We start from the raw sequence: 19,701 nt of genomic DNA, 5'->3' as shown, positions 1-19,701 counted from the left end.
TTCAAGGTCTCGGCACCTGGAAGGATGACTGCAAATAACATAGGAATTCAAACCTGGGATTCTCAAACGGGCCAAACTGGGAGAGTGCCAAGGTTGGAGGACAGCACAGAGAGGGGAACAAGCAAAGCCAGGGAGGAATTTGAAAACAAAGGTGAGAATTTCAAAATCACGATGTTGTTTGCCAAGGAACCAATGCCCAGAGCATGGGAGGACGACGATGACGGGGGGGAGGTGGAGACTCGGTGCAGGCTGGGACACAGGTGGGAAGAGCTTGGGGGGGTGGGATGGCGGGGGAGAGGTCACGTTTACAAAAGGAAGTCAAGCATGTGTTGGAATGGTCAGCTCGAGAGGCAAAGAAGGGATATGTTGAATGTGGAGGTCAGGGGCTAAGGATACCATAGCGAGCAACTCACCTCCTGACTCCCCAAAGCCTGTCCACCATCAACGAGGCCCAAGTCAGGAGTGCGATGGTGTGTTCCACTTGTGAGTTGGATTAAAGGTAGAGAACAATCCCTGTGAAAAATTAAGTGGTGGGGAAGAGAATAGGCTCAGGAAATTCTGGTCGCCCTTCACTTGGTTGCAGTCCCAGCAGCGGTTGAGGGGGACGGCATTGGAGGTGGCAGGGAAATCAGACAGGGTTGGCAAACAGGGAAATGCGGCCTACCTGAAAGAACCAGAGGCCAGCGTTGAGCATCTGCAGGTTGGTCCAGTTGAACATGGCGGCATTCTCAAAGACCCTGTTGGGGTAGAGCTCCTCCACATTGGTTGTCCGCCTCAGCGTTGTGTCGTGCATCAGGAAGGGAACACCGTCGTAGCTGAAGTGAGAAGGTAAACAGGCAACAGGTGATCAGCTGGATGTTGGCCAATACCACATGTCCCCAAACTACACCACACTCCTGGCACCATAACGGCACAGCCGCCCGCTTGATTGGCACCACATTCACCACCTTCAACATCCACTGCCTCCAACACTGACACTCAGTACCAACAGTGTGTACCATCGACAAGATGCACTGCAGAAATTCAAAGATCCTCAGACAGCACCTTCCAAACCCATGACCCCTTCCCATCTAGAAGAATTAGGGCAGCAGATACATGGGAACACCCACCCTCTTCAAGTTCTCCTCCAAGCCACTCACCATGACTTGGAAATATATCACTGTTCCTTCAGTGTCATTGGGTCACAATCCTGGAATTCCCCTTCCAAATAGCAGTGGGGGTCCCTGAATCAGATGGATGGCAGCCCAGTAATGGGTTTGAAGAGGCACTGCTGAGTGAATGGGTGCAGTAGGGGAGAAAGGGATAGTATGGGAGAGTGTGGGGGTACAGGATGCCAATGTAAGTTTGTGAAACCCTGTGAGAAATGAGAGAGAGTGCAAGTGTGAGTGCGAGAGCAGTGTGTGTGTGTGTGTGTGTGAACACAGGATTTTGGGGGGCTTCACGAGGATTGACACCAGGGAAGCTTAATGGAGCTGCCATTTTGAATAGATTGGTGAATCATTAAAATTCTTTAATTCTATAGGGCTGTAGAAGACCAGTCTTTGTGCATATTTAAAGTAGAGGTTGCTGGGTTTTGATTCCCAACAGCGTACAGAGAAACCTCGATTATCCAAAGGCCAAGGGTGGGAGTATTTCATTTAGTTAATCAAATTCTGAATAATCGATGCCGGATAACATAGATAGCCACGCATCGGGACCTTGTGATCTTGTTCAGGCAATCCAAAATTCGGTTAATCGAATGCTGGATAATCTAAGTTCCTCTCTAACGGGTTATGGGAATGGTATGGGAAAAAAAGGTGGTATTGAATGTTGGAACTGGATTGATGGGCTGAATGGCCTACTCCTATTCATGTGATCTTAAATGATATTAATGATATTAATAACATTACACAGTACTTAAAAACACATTTTGATATTAATATACAGCATTATATGTTGATCAATATGTAAACTTTATAATTATCTAGTCAATATTCCTATCCACCTTAAGACCATAATTAGAATGAGGATCAAGCCATTTGGCCCATCGAGTCTGCTCCACCATTTGATCATGTCTGATATGTTTGTCAATCCCCATTCTCCTGCCTTCTCCCCTTGATCCCTTTACTCATCAAGAACCTCTGTGTGTCGGTCTTAAATGTGGTTTTATTGCTGCCATGTTTTCATGGCTGCCTGGTGTCACTTTTGTTTACAAGTGGGGAAAGCAATGTTCCCGATTCTCCAGCTGGTGGGAAGCCAGTTTCAGCTGCGCCAACAAAACCTTGAAGAATTTGAGCACTTTCAATGGGATCAGCTCAATCTTCTAAACTCCAAAAAGTACTTTTTTTATTCATATGTGGAATGCAGGTGTCACTGGCGAGGCCAGCATTTATTGCCCATCTCTGACTACCCAGAGGGCAGTTAAAGTCAACTGCATTGCTGTGGGTCTAGTGTCACATGTAGGCCAGATCAGGTAAGGATGGCAGATTTCCTTCCCAAAGAGGAAATTAGTGAACCGGATGGGTTTTTACAATAATTGACTGGTTGCTATTAGACTAACATTTTTATTCCAGATTTACACTGTATTCATATTTCACCACCTGCTGTGTGGGAATTCAAACCCAAGTACCCAGAATATAGACCTGGCGTTCCCATTATTAGTCCAATGATATTCCCACTGTACCATCACCTCCCCTGAATATAGATTCTACTGACGTCCCCCTGACATCAAATGTGATGTTGGCATTCATTTCGAGAGGGCTACAATGAATATGTTTTGCTGAGGCTGTATAAGGCTCTGGTCAGACCACATTTGGAATATCGAGAGTAGTTTTGGGCCCTGTATCTAGGGAAGGGTATGCCGGCCTTCGAGGGGGTCCAGAGGAGGTTTACAAGAATGATCCCGGGGATGAAGGGCTTGTCATATGAAGAGCTGTTGAAGACGCTGGGTCTGTACTCGATAGAGTTTGGAAGGATGGGGTAGGGTGGGATCGGACTAAAATATATAAAATTCTATCAGTGGCTAAACAGACTGGATGCAGGGAGGATGTTTTGCCTGGTTGGGGAGTTTAGAACCAGGAGATATAGTCTCAGGATACCGGGGTGGGGGAGACCATTTCAAACCGAGATGAGGAGAGATTTCTTCACAGAGGGGAGTGAACCTATTGAATTCTCTCCCAAGAGGGCTGGGGAGACCGGGTCACTGAATATATTAAGAAAAGAGATCAAGGCATTAAGAGATATGAATGGGGGGAATATGACATTGAGATCGTGGATCAGCCATGCTGATATTGACCTTTTTTCACTGGAGCGTAGAAGGTTGGGAGGTGACCTTAGAGGTTTTTAATATCATGAGGGGTTAATTTTTTCTCCAAGATTGTGATTTTCAAATCTAGGGGCATATTTTTAAGTTGAGAGGAGAGAGGTTTAAAAAAAACATGGGGGCACTTTTTCTTTTTTACACAGAGGATGGTTCGCATGTGGAATGAACTTCCTGAGGAAGTGGGTTACAATTACAACACTTAAAAGACATTTGGATGAAATGGAAAAGTTTGGAGGGATACAGGTCAGGAGCAGGCAGGTGGGACTAGTTTAATTTAGGAACATGGTCAGCATGGATTGGTTGGACCGTAGGGTCTGGTTCCGTGACTCTATAATAGTGAAGCAGACTCTAAGAGCTCATGCTCTGAGTTCTGATGTTTCTGCCTTGACCCAGATCTTCTACTCCCTGCCTGTATCCCCTGATTCACCAAGGAATGAAAACTCTGAATCCATTAAAACTGAGACAATGATGGAACTCCTGCAGCTCTGGTCTCAGGTAGAGAATTCATAGATTCACAACCCTGAACAAAGACATTTCTCCCCTTCACTCTCCTGAATTATTGACTACATAACCTGAGGCTGGGAGACAGTGAGAGGACAGGACCATCAAATCCATGTCATTAACAGCATGTTACTGAGTGAAGCCTTGGTGCGGGGGTGATGGACGATGGGTTCGAGATTCTTGGCTGCGTTTTCAGCCAAGTGTCTGATCTCACCTGATGGTGACATTGATGTTGAAACCGTCAGCGCGCCACTCCGCAGCTTTCTGGAACGACATCAAGGTGTTCTCCGGGGCCAGCTGTGGAGAAAGGGAATTCAAACATGGGATCAGATCCGAGAAATCAGGAAGTGCACGTTTCCCAAAGGTGAGATTCTCACTTCCTGTGTTTTGAGAGAAGTCAATTAGATAATGTTGTTCCCCTCTCCGTTAATCCCTTCGCTCACTCCCAAAAAGGGGAGGAATGTAAGAACTAGGAGGAGGCCATTCAGCCCCTCAGACCTGCTCCTCCATTTGATATGGTCAAGGCTGAACTCAGCTTTTCTGCTGGTTCCTCGTGACCCTTAAACCCATCACTAAACAACCTTTAAACCCATCGCTAACTCAAAATCTGTCTCTCTCCTCCTTACATTTACTGTGTCCACCACACTCTGGGACACTAAATTCCAAAGATTCTCGATCCTTTGGCAAAAGTATTTTCTTCTCGTCTCGGTTTTAACATAGCTACCCATTATCCTAACAATATCATCTCTCATTATATATTGCCCCACATGAGTAAACATCTGCTCAGTATTCAAAGCTAATCCCTCAACGAGGGATCCTCTCATTCTTTTAACCAGTGGAGACAATAGCCTGATGGAATTATCATTAGACTATTAATCCAGGAAATCTGACCATCTTCATCCAGTCTGGTCTACACGTGATTCCAGACCCACAGAAATGTAGTTGACTCTTAACTGCCCTCTGGGTAATTAGGGGTGGGTAATAAATGCTGGCGTAGCCAGTGATGCTCTCATCTTGTGAATTAACTTTTTAAAAAAATCTCCAGAGAATACAGACCTAAACTGCTCAATCTCTCCTCCTAAGACAGGCCTTCATTTCTGGTGGACCAATAACCTCAAGTGTCGATAATCTGTTCATACCATCGGAGTGAAGGGAGACCATTCAGCCTCTCAAGATTGTCCTACCATTTAATTCCTAGGCTCAATTCATTAACAGCTACTACCAAACCCACTGCTACTTTGATTATTCTTTCTCACAGGGAGAAAGTGAGGACTGCAGCTGCTGGAGACCAGAGTTTAAAAGTGTGGTGCTGGAAAAACACAGCACGCCAGGCAGCATCTGAGGAGCAGGAGAATCGACGTTTCGGGCATAAGCCCTTTATCTGGAATGGAGCATTCCTGATGAAGGGCTTTTGCCTGAAACGTCGATTTTCCTGCTCCTCGGACGCTGCCTGACCTGCTGTGCTTTTCCAGCACCACTCTGATCTAGACTCTGGTTTCCAGCATCTGCAGTCCTCACTTCTGCCTATTTTTTCCCTCACACTCTGCCTCCTGTAAGGACTCCATTCCATTCTCCCAGCTTCTCTCCCATGTCTGCTCTGATGATGCTATGTACCGTACCCCATTTGCTCAAAATGAGGACTCCCCCAATAGTGGCAGGACCTTTACCCACACCTGCCCCCAGTCTCTTTGGGAACAACAATGGGGTTCTCCTTGACCTCACCATCCATCCGACGAGTTTCCATGCTCAGAGGATCAGCCTCCAAAATTACCCCAACCTCTAGCAAGATGCCATCACAAAAGACATCTTGCCCTCCCCTTCACTGCCAGTATTCGACAGGGACTGTCCCCTCTGGCATCCCAATTCACTCAGCAATAACCCTCCACACTTCACTCCCCTCCCACGGCACATCCCTAGGGTTATTGGCCACACGTACCCTTCCACTTGGACATTGGAAACTGACTTTCGGGGAGCCATCACCACCATCCTGGCAACTTATTGATGTCTAGCAATCTGCCCAGAGTTACCTAGGAAGATCCACCAGCAACTAGCAATGTAGGGCTGCATCGCATCCAATTACTGCCCAGGGAGAGGTATCCAGTCCGCATCACGAATCAGGCTGCTCCCTTGCTCCTTGAGCATGCATACCCCTGCCGCCCAGCACGCCCACACCATGAATGTTTTACCTTGCCCTGCCAATGCAATTGGCAGAGGTGCAAAACCAGCTGGTGGTCAGACTGTGCAGCAGTCCTCAGTCGAGGCAAATGTACCTTGTCGTACATCAGTGTGCCACATCACTCTGTGCCACCAATACTATGTGGCAGCAGTGACCATGCTAAACACACTGCATCTGCAGCAAGGTATCTGGATGAGTATACGAATAGGAAGGGTTTAGAGGGATATGGGCCAAATGCTGGCAAATTGCTAGCCAATAATTGACAGAGACACAAAGGTACATGGGGGCCGTGAAACAATCATTATTACAGAAGAGCTAGTGTTGGGCAAGCTAATGGACTTATGGATAAACAAGTCTCCTGGGTCTGATGGAATGGATCCCAGGTACTAAAAGAGATGGCAGGAAAAATAGCAAAGTGGACTTGTGGTAATTTTCCAAAATTCACTGGACTCTGGGGTAGTCCCAGCAGATTGGAAAAGAACAAACGTGACGCCATTGTTTAAAAAGGGAGGCAGGCAAAAGATGGGGAATTATAGACCAGTTAGCTTAACCCCTGTACTGGGGAAGATGCTGGAATCTATTATCAACAAAGAAATAGCAAGGCATCTCGATAGAAATGGTCCCGTTAGGCAGTCGCAGCAAGGGTTCATGAAGGGCAGGTCATGCTTGGAATTCTATGAAGACATTGCTAGCAAGATGGACAACGGGGACCCAGTAGATGTGGTGTCCCTAGATTTCCAAAAGGCATTTGACAAGATGCCGCACATGCTGCAAAAGGTAAGGATGCAGGGCATTAGGGGTAGAGTATTAGTGTGGATGGAGGGTTGGTTGACGAACAGGAAACAGAGTGGGGATAGATGAGTCCTATTCTGGTTGGCAATCAGTGACTAGTAATATGCCTCAGGGATCTGTGTTGGGACCACAATTAATCACAATTTATATCAATGATTTGGAGTTGGGGACAGTGTAGGGTGTCAAAGTTTGCGGATGACCCTAAGATGAGTGGCAGAGAAAACTGTGCACAGGACTGAGAAACTTTGCAAAGGAACATAGATACTTTGAGTGAGTGGACAAAGATCTGGCAGATGGAGTACAATGTTAATAAATGTGAAGTCATCCATTTTAGTAGGAGTAACAGTAAAAAGGACGATTATTTAAATGGTAAAAAGTTGCAGCATGCTGCTATGCAGAGGGACCTGGGTGTCCTTGTGCATGAATCTCAGAAGGTTGGTCTGCACGTACAATATGTAATTCAGAAGGCAAATGGAATACTGTCCTTCATTGCTAAAGGGGTTGAGTTTTAAAGCAAGGAGGTTATGTTGCAGCTGTACAAGGTGCTGGCGAGGCCACACTTAGAGTACATGTACAGTTTTGGTCTCCTTACTTGAGAAAGGATGTTCTGGCACTGGAGGGGGTGCAGAGGAGATTCACTAGGTCGATTCCAGAGTTGAGGGAGAAAGTGAGGTCTGCTGATGCTGGAGATCAGAGCTGAAAATGTGTTGCTGGAAAAGTGCAGCAGGTCAGGCAGCATCCAAGGAGCAGGAGAATCGACGTTTCGGGCATGAGCCCTTCTTCAGCCCTTCCCGAAAGGGCTCATGCCCGAAACATCGATTCTCCTGCTCCTTGGATGCTGCCTGACTTGCTGCGCTTTTCCAGCAACACATTTTCAGCTCCAGAGCTGAGGGGGTTGGCTTATGAGGAAAGACGGAGTGTGCTGAGATTATATTCATTGGAATTTAGAATAATGAGGGGGAAACCTTATAGAAACATATAAAATTATGAAGGGAATCAATAAGATAGAAGAAGTAGAGAGGATGTTTCCACTGGCAGGTGAAGCTAGGACAAGAGGGCACAGCCTCAAAATTAGGGGAAGCAGATTTAGAACTGAAATGAGAAGGAACGTCTTCACCCAGAGGGTTGTGAATTGATGGATTCCCTGCCCAGTGAAGTAGTTGATGCTACGTTAGTAAACATTTTTAAAGCTAAAGGTAGATTTTCTTTTAACAGTAAAGGAATTAAAGGATATGGTGAGAGGGCGGGTGAGTGGAGCCGAGTCCAGGAAAAGATCAGCCATGATCGTATTGAATTGTAGAACAGGCTCAGAGGACTGGACGGCCTACTCCTGCTCCTAGTTCTTATGATCTTATGTTCAAATGGGACTAGATTAATCTAAGATATCTGATCAGCATGGATGCGTTGGACTGAAGGGTCTGTTTCTGTGCTGTACATCTTTGTGACTCTAATTGCAGATGGAGCAAGTATCCTTTGACCTCCTCCCTTGTCATTGTGCAATTGGACCCCAAACACGAGTGAAGCGGCAATTTACGTGTACTTCTTTCAAGTTAGACTAGAGTACTGACCGCTCTCAGTGTCTCTATACTGTACACACACTGACTGAGCACACACTGGGTGCCTCATGTGTGTTACATCTCATAACCTCTCTTCCCATCTCCTGACTCCCTTCCCAGGCCCTCGCCTCCCGCCCATTCCTCCCAGCCACCAATCTGATTCATTCCTCCCATTGACCAACCAGGTTGTGTTTTCACCTATCCCCACTTCACCACCCTGCCCCCACCACCCATATTATCTGCAGTTCCCATTACACCCACCTCCAGTCCTGAAGACGGGTTACACCTGAAACATTGACTTCTCCACTTCCTGATGCTGCCTAGCTTGCTGTGTTCTTCCAGCCACCAGCTTGTCCACTTTGGATTCCAGCATCTGCAGTTTTTTTTTGTCTGTAACCAAGTACATCTCTACTCAATCTCTAGAGTGTCCCAGAGATTCTAATCATTTGCCATTCTAAAGTACCACCTTGTTGTAATATACCACACTGACATCTCTGTCCTTGGCCTGTTACAGTGCTCCAGCAATACCTAAAGCAAGATGGTAGAACGTCACCTCATCTTCCAGTTAGGCACTTCACAGCCTTAGAGAGTCATACAGCATGGAAACAGACCCTTTGTTCTGACTAGTCCATGTCTCCCACGACCCCAAACTAAACTATTCCCACCTGCCTGCATTTGACCCATATCCCACCAAACATTTCCTATTCACGTACTCGACACAGAGTTCCATAATTTCAGGCTGTTCACTTTGCCACACCCTCACCTCCACCTAGTTTATTCCCCCCCGAGAAATGTCAGTCTTCAAATTTCTCATCTTTTTGCTTTGGATTGTAGATACCGTCCACCCTGTAATCCTGTGGAACTCTCCAAGATCCTGGCCAATGATTATCCCACAATCAATGTGAGAAAAAGCAAGGACAGTCACTATTCCACTGGTGGGAGCTGGCCAGACTCAGAATGGGCCGCAAGGTTTCCTAATGAAGGGCTTATGCCCGAAACACCGATTCTCCTGCTCCTTGGATGCTGCCTGACTGGCTGTGCTTTCCCAGCAACACACTCTCGACTCTGATCCCCAGTACCTGCAATCCTCACTTTCTGCTAGGTTTCCATGCCTACTACAGCGATCACACTTCAATAGCACTTCAAATAGGTGGAAGAGCATTTTGTAGTGTCCTGAGGATGGGAACAGGGCTAGATTAATGCAAGTATGCCTTGTAAATATCCCTCGAAAGCCTTCCTATTCACGTACCCATCCAGATGCCTTTTAAATGTTGTAATTATACCAGCTTCAACCACTTCGTCTTGCAGTTCATTCCATACACACACCACCCCCTGTGTGAAAAAGCTGCCTCAAAGTCCCTTTTATATCTTTCCCCTTTCACCTTAAACCTATGCCCTCTAGCTCTTGACTCCCCTATCCTGGGAAAAAAACCTTGGCTCTTCAGCCTATGATGCAGTTTGAGCTATTTGATTTACAAGAGAATAATAGACTATTCATGGCACAGTTTTCCAGCATTCCTGTTTTTGTTTGTTTTCCAGCGTCCAAAGTATTTTAGTTTTGTCGCTTAAAAATGTAGTACTCAAACTGACCACTTGATGGGGCAAGGTGACAACATGTAAAATATGATTTGGTGATGATTAGATGAGATTAGGTTCCCTACAGTGTGGAAACAGGCCCTTCGGCCCAACAAGTCCACACCGACCCTCCAAAAAGCAACCCACCCAGACCTATTCCCCTACACCTAACGCTATGGAGAATTTAGCATGGCCAATTCACCTGACCTGCACATCTTTGGACTGTGGGAGGAAAACAGAGCACCTGGAGGAAACCCACGCAGACACGGGGAGAACGTGCAAACTCCACACAGTCAGTTGCCCGAAGCGGGAATTGAACCCGGGTCCCTACCATGATAGTTTCACTTCTTGGCATCATGGTATTCGAACAGATGAAAGACTCAATAGACAACCAAGGTATTTTTCAATGTATAATTTCAGTTACATCACACTACGTTTTAGTGATAAATTCTGTGCCTTACAATTGTGTCCTCCACAACCACCTGATGAAGGAGCGAAGCTCCGAAAGCTAATGTACTTCCAATTAAACCTGTTGGACTATAACCTGGTGTTGTGTGAATTTAAACATGCAAAATAGATTTAATCAAAAATTGGAGATTAAATCCAATCAGAGATTTTCTGTACTGTGGATATATTTGCCTATTTCTCTGGAAGATACCCATACTCTCAATTCTTTATCACTCACTTTATAGGACAGTGTGGAAGGAACGGTACTCAGTAACTTAAACCCTGCCATCACTGTCTTGCGAGTTGTTAATGGGGAAAGTGTAGAAAGAGCTTTACACTCTAACCGTGTGCTGCCCCTGTCCCGGGAGTATTTGATGGGGTGGGGGCAGACAGTGTAGAGGGGGCTCTAATTCTGTGCTGTCCCTGTTCTGAGTTTATTTTGTGGGGACAGTGTAGAAGGAGCTTTACTCTGCATCTAAACCCCGTGCTGTCCCTGTCCTGGGAGTGTTTGATGTGGACAGTATAGAGGGAGCTTTATTCTGTATCCAACCCTGTGGCTGTGTCCTGGGAATGTTTATGGAAACAGTTGAGAAGGAGCTTTACTCTGCTTCTAACCTGTGCTGTAATTGTTCAATATATGCCAACTATTATATGACTTGTTCTACTTTCCAGCATTGAAAGCCTCTTCCTGCTTATTGCATTAAACTAATATCCTACCAGTAAAATAATGTATCGCCTGTCTGCTGCTAACAGAAACACATGTTAAAAAGGGACTGTAGAATTTATTGCATTTTATTTATCATATTTATGGAGGACAGACAATTAAACAATCTCTCCCTTGTCCCTGAGAGATTGTGTTCTCAGTCAGGGTACAGTTTGTATCCTGGTGAACAGTGCCTCCTGGTGAACAGTGCCACAGATTCCCTACAGTGTGGAAACAGGCCCTTCAGCCCAACAAGTCCACACTGACCCTCCGAAGGGTAACCCACCCAAGACCCATTCCCCTACTCTACATTTACCCCTGATTAATGCAACTAACCTACACATCCCTGAACACTGTGCACAATTTAGCATAGTCAATCCACCTGACCTGCACATCTTTGACCGTGGAGGAAATCGGAGCACCTGGACGAAACCCATGCAGACATGGGGAGAATGTGTAAGCTCCACACAGACAGTTGCCTGAAATGGGAATTGAACCCGGGTCCCTGACGCTGTGAGGCAGCAGTGCTAACCACTGAGCCACTGTGCTGTCCCCATGGATTCCCACTACCTGAGCTCAATCTTATGAGCTTACTAGAGTGCAAAGACCTATGTAAATTTAAGGCATCTTTCAAAAACAAATCCTGCCTCCTATCTTTAATATAAGGACACAGAAAGCTAGAGAAACTCAGCAGGTCTGGCAGCATCTGTGGAGAAAGAAACAGAGTTAACGTTTACAACATTTAAGAGGCATCCAGATGGTTCAATTAAAAAAGGAAGGGTGTAGAGGGATATGGACTGAATAATGGCAGACGGTTTATTTTTTAGTTTAAAATCGGGCACAATGATCGGTGCAGGCTTGGAGGGCCGAAGGGCCTGTTCCTGTGCTGTACTTCTCTTTTGTTCTTTCGAGTCTGATGTGATTTCTTTAATCGTGAAGTGAAGTCACACTGAACTCGAAACATTAACGCTGCTTCTGTCTCCACACACTCTGCCAGACCTGCTGAGTTTCTCCAGCAATTTGCATTTTCATTTCAGATTTCCAGCATCTGCAGTGCACGGCATTAAGTTTGAAGACAATTCTTAATGCCCCAAGCATTATTGAAGAAATGATTTGGAATCCACTGGGTTTCTCCTTCTCAAATAATAAATGTAATATCTAAAAATGTGACTCTATGCCAGGAGGGAGGAGATGGGAGTATAAGGGATGACGATAAGGGAAGCATGTTGTGACATTGCTGTCACTTTAAAAAGGTTATTTTGTGCTTTTGTTTGAAGAGAGGTTGTAAAGGCAGAGGTGCAGAAGTGTCTACTTTAACAATGGAAGGGGAGTGGCCAGTTTTCCCAGTGCAGGTTTCTTCTAGACTGTAGCAGTTACAAGATGTAAGAGTCCAGAGGAGTTGCAACCTTCAGTAAAGGATTCCTCTGACTTTGACATCTCTCTCTGGATGTTGTTCCCTCCTGCCTGTGAGAATCTGTGTTTGAACTTATCTTTCTGCCATGGGATGTGTTCATAGGATGCTGCTGCATTGGAAAAGCTAATAAGTAATAATTACTATATCGGGTTAAGTTTTCCAATTGTTAATTTACTCTAAATTCTCTTTTGTTGGTGTTTCTACTGCAGCGTTTAAATAAATTCTGTTTTGCTCAAAGCCAAGTGGTTTGACCGGCTGCATCACACCTTGAACACCCACTTCACATCTGCTTTTAAATTAAGGAGGTGGTTAGGGTCTAGGCTACCTCCTTAAAATATTCTGAGGGGGGTGGGGGGTGGGGGAGGGGGAGGGGGTCTGACCTGGTCCATAAAAACGTGCTGTCAAATTGAATAGAGGAATAAGGCAGCTTTGGTCCAGCTGAACTACATAGGGTTCACCTGACCAACATCCCGGTTTCTACTTGAGCTCAACCAGTGAACCTGACAGTTTACCACTAGATGGAGCACTTTCCTCAAACAAACAAATACCCAATAAAGCAAGTCTTGCATTTCCGTGGCACCTTTAGTAACCTCAGGGTGTCCTTCACAGTCATGTCATGTTAGGAAATAGGGAATGTGGCAGCCAATTTGCACATCCTCACAACAAAAATCAGATATTGACCAAATACAGAGGAACCTCGATTAGCCGAATATCAATTATCCAAATTAAATCTCAAGGTCTCAACAGAAACATTGATTGTGTCTTTTGTTTACAGTGATTAACAGTGAATTTAGCTTAATGAAATGCTGCCGAGAACAATCCTGGACATTGATGGGAGCCCAGGCACCGTCTCCAAATGACTGACCCATCTTGTTTGGATAATCGAGGTTCCTATATTATCTGTTTCACCAACGTCAAAGTCATAAGAAATACGAACAGGAGTAGGCCATTTGGCCTGTTCTGTCATTCAGCAGAATCACAGCTAATCTGACATTCCTAATGTCTTGTTTTCTACCCTTTCCCCATAACCCTCAATTCCCAACTGATAGGGAATCTCTTGATCTCAGACTTAAATATACACAGGGACTCTGCTCCCACAGCTCACTGTGTGGCAAGGAGCTCCAAAGCCTCTCAACCCTCAGAAGAAATTCCTCCCCATCTCAGTCTGAAATTGGTGCCCCTTTATTCTGAGACTGCGCCCTCTGGTCCTGGACTCTCCCTTGAGGTGAAACATCCTATCGACATTGACCCTGTCAAGCCCCTTAAGAATCTAATAAGTTTTAATGAGATCACCTCTCATTCTTCTAAACTCATTCACCAAGGGAGAAATATTAGTTGATTTGGAGTCAGAGATGCACAGCATGGAAACAGACCCTTCGGTCCAACCGGTCCATGTTGACCAGATATCCCAACCCAATCTAGTCCCACCTGCCAGCACCCAGCCCATATCCCCCGAAACCCTTCCTATTCATATACCTATCCAGATGCCTTTTAAATGTTGCAATTCTGCTTGCCTCCACCCCTTCCTCTGGCAGCTCATTCCACGTGCACAGCACCCTCTGCGTGAAACAGTTGCCCCTTAGGTCTCTTTTATATCTTTCCCCTCTCACCCTAAACCTATGCCCTCTAGTTTTGGTCTCACCCACCCCAGGGAGAAGACCTGGTCTATTTATCCTATCCATGCCCCTCATAATTTTATAAACCTCTATCAGGTCACCCCTCAGCCTCCAACCCTCCAGGGAAAACAGCCCCAGCCTATATAACTCCCTATTACTGAGAAAACAGACATACTGTCCAATCTTTTCTTCTTACATTCATCAGAACAGTCTCAAGAATACCACATTTTGAAAGGGAATACCAATTAATCCTTTGCGAAAATGATCAGACAAGTGGACCTTCATTGCTGGAAATATTGCCATGTAGAATGCACTGAAGTACAGTTACAAACGAAAGCGGTGGGTAACTGCTGAGTACAAGACAAAAGCTTGGCAAAATGCCTCTTTTTTTTTTACCAAAACCCTAGGTCTGTATACTGACACTTAAAGTTGAAAATTAGGGCATTAAGTGGAATGACTTTAAGCGAATCATTGCTTCCCATTGGAATCCATGTTAAAATCAGAATTAGGTTCCTGCGGACAATATTTTGCTCAGTAAAAACAATGCACAAATTGATAAATGTGTGCGCAGTACTGTGTGTTCCTAGCTGAAAAACTTGACAAACAAAATAAGTACGTAATAAACACTTGATGGTTAGGTACTTGAGAAGCTTTCTCAGCAGAAAAAAAAATTAAGATGAAATTTGTGCACTTTCCCATTTGTCAACAAAACACTTAAATTAAAATATATCCAAACACAAGAAACATGATATAAATGTGGTTACCATAGAATTATTAATGGTGATTTCTATTAAGCAACTGTCCCTTAACCTTTAAGATTTGATTTAATACTGTCACATGTACTGAGGGACAGTGAAAAGACCGTGAAAGCATGTCTCTCATGCTTTACTGGCAGATTGTACTATACAAGCGCATCAGGGTAACAGAACAGACTGCAGTATACAATGTTACAGATGCCGAGAAGGTGCAGAGAGAGAGAGATCAATATTAACGTGGAAGAGGTTCATTCAAAAGTCTGATTCAAAAATTACACAACACCACGTTATAGTCCAAAAGGTACAAGCTTTCGGAGCGGTGCTCCTTCATCAGGTAGCTAGTGGAGCAGGATCATAGGATACAGAATTTATAGTAAAAGATCAAAGTGATGCAATGTATTGAACAATACTAGATTGCTGTTAAGTCTTTTCTTTTAGAATAGTCTTTTGATCATTTACTATGCACTTGCCACAATCTAGTCCACTTCACAGTCCAATCTGTGATCTTTTACTGTGAATTCTAAGTCCTATGATCCTGTCCCACTGGCTACCTGATGAAGAAGCAGCGCTCAGAAAGCTTGTACTTCCAAATAAACCTGTTCCAATCTGTAAGCTGGCTTTGTATGATTTTTAACTTTATCCACCCCAATCCAACAACAGCTCCTCCGCATCAAAAGTCTGATAACAGCGGGGAAGAAGCTGTTCTTAAATCTGCTCATAGAGGTATACAAAATTTTATATCTCCTTCAGGTAGAAGGGGTCTCTGTTTCACATCTCATTATAAAATGGCATCTGACTGTGGACCTCCCTCAGTGGGATAGCATTTTCTCTTTCCTGATGTTTAAATGCTCAGTCTCTGGTTTGGAACTTGGCCATTCAACCATCTGGCTCAGATCCAAAAAGTCTGTTCCAAAAAAATCCTAAACTGGAGGGATTACAGCACAGGAGAGCCCTTGGCCTATCAGGTAGGACAATCACCCAACAGAAATAATGAATGGTTAATCCTTTTAATCAATACTGTAGGTTCTGACTCACTATTCTATGTGGAAATATTTCTGAATTGTCCCATTCATTCAATAAAAAACCAAATGAACTGTGGACGCTGTAAATCAGAAACAAAAACAGAAGTTGCTGGAAAAGCTCAGCAGGTCTGGCAGCATTGGTGGAGAGAAATCAGAGTTAATGTTTCGTGTTGAGTGACCCTTCCACAGACCTGATGGTAGCTACGAAAATGTCGGGGTAAGGAGTAAACAATAGGTGGGGATAGAGCCGAAAGAGACAGAAGGGAAATTGGATAGACTTCACAAAGGAATGTATAATGATCTGGCTGGGAGAGGGAATAGCTGTTCATGGAGACCGTTAGTGACTAACAATGGGTTGTGTGTAATGGCAGGTTATGTGATGATGAGGCCTGGTGTATGGGGTAGGGAGCTAGGACATGGAGAGTTCAGGCCCAAAAATTATTGAACTCAATATGGAGTCCAGAGGGCTGCAGGGTCCCCAAGTGGAAAATGAGGTGCTGTTCTTCCAGCTTACGCCGAGCTTCACTGGAGCACTGCAGGAAGCCCGAGACAGAGACGTTGGCCTGGGAACAGGGTGGGGTGTTGAAGTGGCAGGCAACTGGAAGCTCAGGGTCATTTTTGTGGACAGAATGTAGGTGTCCCATGAAGCAATCACCCAGTCTATGCTTCATTTCTCCAGTGTAGAGGAGACCACATGGTGAGCAGTGAGTGCAGTTCACGAGATTGTGGGAAGTGCTGGTAAAGTGCCATTTCACCTGGAAGGTGCGTTTGGGCCCTTGAATACTGAGGAGGGAGGAGGCAAATTGGTAGGAGTTACATCTTCTGCGATTGCAGGGGAAGGTGCTGTAGGGGTGTGGGGGTGGTGTTGGGAGTAAAGGAGGAGAGGATCAGGGTGTCCCGGAGGGTACGGTCCCTGTAGAAGGTGGACAAGGGTAGGTAGGGGAATGTGTGTCTGGTGGTGGCATCCTATTGGAGGTGGTGGAAATGGTGGGTAATGATCTTCTGGATGTGGATGTTGGTGGGATGGTAGGTAAGGACAAGGGGAACTCTATCGCTGTTTTGGGTGGGGGGGGTGGTTAGCGGGTAGAGAGGGAGTGAGGGCCGAAGTGTGGGAGATGGGTCAGAGCTGGTTGAGGGCCCTGTTCCATTCATTCATCTTGTCTTGTTATCTAGGCATCAATTGTTGGAAGAATTTCTTGGCAGATAACCTGTTGAAGCTGTTATGGGTTTTGAAAGTCATTTGTTTGATAAGTTACTTTAAAGTACTCAGGTGACTGAAGCAGCAAGATCCTACAGACGATCGCACGGGTGTTGGAGTTGGTCCAAGACTAAAAACTTGGATGTTTACAGTACAGAAGGAGGCTGTTCGGCCCATTCTGTCTGCCCTGGTCAATAACCAAGGAGGAGATCTTTGGCAAGACCAAACACAGACTGGGTGGCTGCTTTGTGGAACATCTCTGCTCAGTCCATAGGAAGGAGTTTGACCTCCCACTTGTTTCCCATTTCCAAAAACCCCTTCACTCCCGCTCTAACATTTCTGCTCACGGCCTTCTGTAATGTTCCAAAGAAGCACAACATAAGGTCCAGGCTTGAGCTTCTCCCACATCCTTACTCCAACCCCCTCACACCAGGCCTTGTTAGCACATCATCTGCTGTTCCACATGACCCATTGCTAGCCAATAATAGGCCCCATTAGCTATTCATTCTCCCAGGCTGACCACTATCCACTCCTTTGTCTGTCCAATTGTTCTTCTCTCTTTGCTCTCTATCTCCACCTATCATTTACTCCTCCTCCACCTCCCCCCCCACCCTATTTTTTCTTGATAAAAGCCAACTTTATTGTAGTTACAAAAACAGAAGTTGCTGGAAAAGCTCAGCAGGTCTGGCAGCATCCGTGAAGAGAAATCAGAGTTAATGTTTCGGGTCCAGTCACCCCTCCTCACCGAACCCAAAACGTTAACTGATTTCTCTTCACAGGTGCTGCCAGACCTGCTGAGCTTTTCCAGCAACTTCTGTTTTTGTTTCTGATTTACAGCATCCCCAGCTCTTCTGGTTTTTATTATCGTGGTTACCATGAGTTCTGAGGAAGGGTCACTGGAGTCGAAACGTTAACTCTGATTTTTCTTTACAGATGCTGCCGGACTTGCTGAGCAGCTTCAGTTTTTGTGAGGTCCAGCAACACCATCTCATTTTCCTCAATGCACTTCACAGCCTCAAGGTCTCAACATTGAATTCAAAAACTTCAGAAAATGTCCACATCTTACCTGTTCTTCAGTTTCCTTTCATTCCCCTCACAGGCCCCATAACCAAACTCACCCAAAACCACTGCCTTGTTTACTTCACACTTAGTAGCAAGGACTAACTCTCTCCCTTTCGATTTACACCTTTCTTTTCTCCACCATTAACAACATCTTTGTATTTTATATTCTGCCTGTACATAGTCTCCTCTCTCTCTCACACAGCATAAAGACCATCATTCCCCAGCCTCTTTCAGTTCTGAAGCAGAGTCACACCCGACTAGAAATGTCAACTCCGTTTCTTCAGAGAATCCCCACAGTGTGGAAGCAGGCCATTTGGCTCATCCAGTCCACACCAACCCTCTGAAGAGCATTCCACCCAGACCCAGACCCCTACCCTATCCCTGCAACCTGCATTTTGCATAGCTAACCCATGTAACCTGTACATCCCTGGACACTACGGGCAATTTGGCATGGCCCAATCCACCCTAGCCTGCACACCTCTGGACTGTGGGAGGAAACCGGAGCACCCAGAGGAAACCCATGCAGACACAGGGAGAACGTCCACGAGGGTGGAATCGAACCCAGGTCTCTGGCGCCATGAACCAGCCGTGCTAACCACTGAGCCACAGATGCTGTCAGGCCTGCCGAATTTCTCCAGTCCTCTTTGCATTTGTTCAATATCAAGGAGGACCTGATGGGCTGAGTGGCCAACATCTGCTCAATTTCGGAGAGGAGAGGGGAGCAATGAGAGACTGCAGTGAGGAGAGTGATTCCTTGAAGCAATTAAATTACATTTATGCTAATTTTGAGACTCTCAAATAAAGCGAAGTGTGAAAACGGTTTGCAGAAATAATGAGAAACAAATACAAAAGCTGTGCTTGCGTCAGCCACTTATAAACACATTATTTTTGAGCCCAAATATGACATATGTACATGAATGTCCTGGTGATGGTTTAGGTGTCCTGTTACCATAACGACACTACCACTCAGTCAGAGCCCTGGAATACAATGCTAGTCTAATTTTGACTCATCACGCCGTCCTCAAATAAATTTTCCGATGCATCCATTCTCGTTTCTCCCAAGGATCTTCTGACAAAAGGTTGGATATTCACAAATTACCAACCACCCTTCAACCCACACACACTCACACACACAAAAGAACTGAGCGAATATAATGCGCACTGCTGAGAAATCAGGCTGTTGGACTGTACTCAACACCTGCTCCCACAAACACACACAGTGCAAACAAACCCATCGATATTTCTCACAAGAGAATGTGAGCCAGGGTAGATGGGAACTTCATTTAATCATAAGACATAGGAGCAGAAATTAGGCCATTCAGCCCATTGAGTCTGCTCTGCCATTCAATCCTGGCCGATAAGTTTCTTAACCCCATTCTCCCACTTTCTCTTCATGACCCTTGCTCCCCTTGATACTCGAGAACCTATCTACCTCCGTCTTAAATATACTCAATGACCTGGCCTCCACAGCCTTCTGTGGCAGTGAGTTACATAGATTCACCACTCTCTGGCTGAAGTTTCTCCGTTCTAAAAGGGTCTTCCGTTTACTCTAGGGAGAGGAGAAGAGAGAGGGGGGGGGGGAG

At 45.4% G+C, this 19,701-nt stretch overlaps 1 protein-coding gene across 3 annotated transcripts in view; it reads right to left on the bottom strand.

The window, feature by feature from the left end:
* gdpd5b (glycerophosphodiester phosphodiesterase domain containing 5b) overlaps positions 1-19,701 on the bottom strand; it is a 248,065-nt gene that overhangs the window by 72,645 nt on the left and 155,719 nt on the right. For all 3 annotated transcript variants that reach the window (XM_043692480.1, XM_043692479.1, XM_043692481.1), the window contains 2 exons: positions 4,017-4,099; positions 665-815 (listed from right to left, as the gene is read on the bottom strand). In XM_043692480.1, the coding sequence (XP_043548415.1) occupies positions 665-815; positions 4,017-4,099 (234 nt within the window). The remainder of the gene's footprint in view (positions 1-664; positions 816-4,016; positions 4,100-19,701) is intronic.

Source organism: Chiloscyllium plagiosum, chromosome 6 (assembly GCF_004010195.1).
Source record: "Chiloscyllium plagiosum isolate BGI_BamShark_2017 chromosome 6, ASM401019v2, whole genome shotgun sequence".
Taxonomy (NCBI): domain Eukaryota; kingdom Metazoa; phylum Chordata; class Chondrichthyes; order Orectolobiformes; family Hemiscylliidae; genus Chiloscyllium; species Chiloscyllium plagiosum.
The sequence above is the reverse complement of the archived record's forward strand: the minus strand, read 5'-3'. Positions and strand labels throughout refer to the sequence as shown.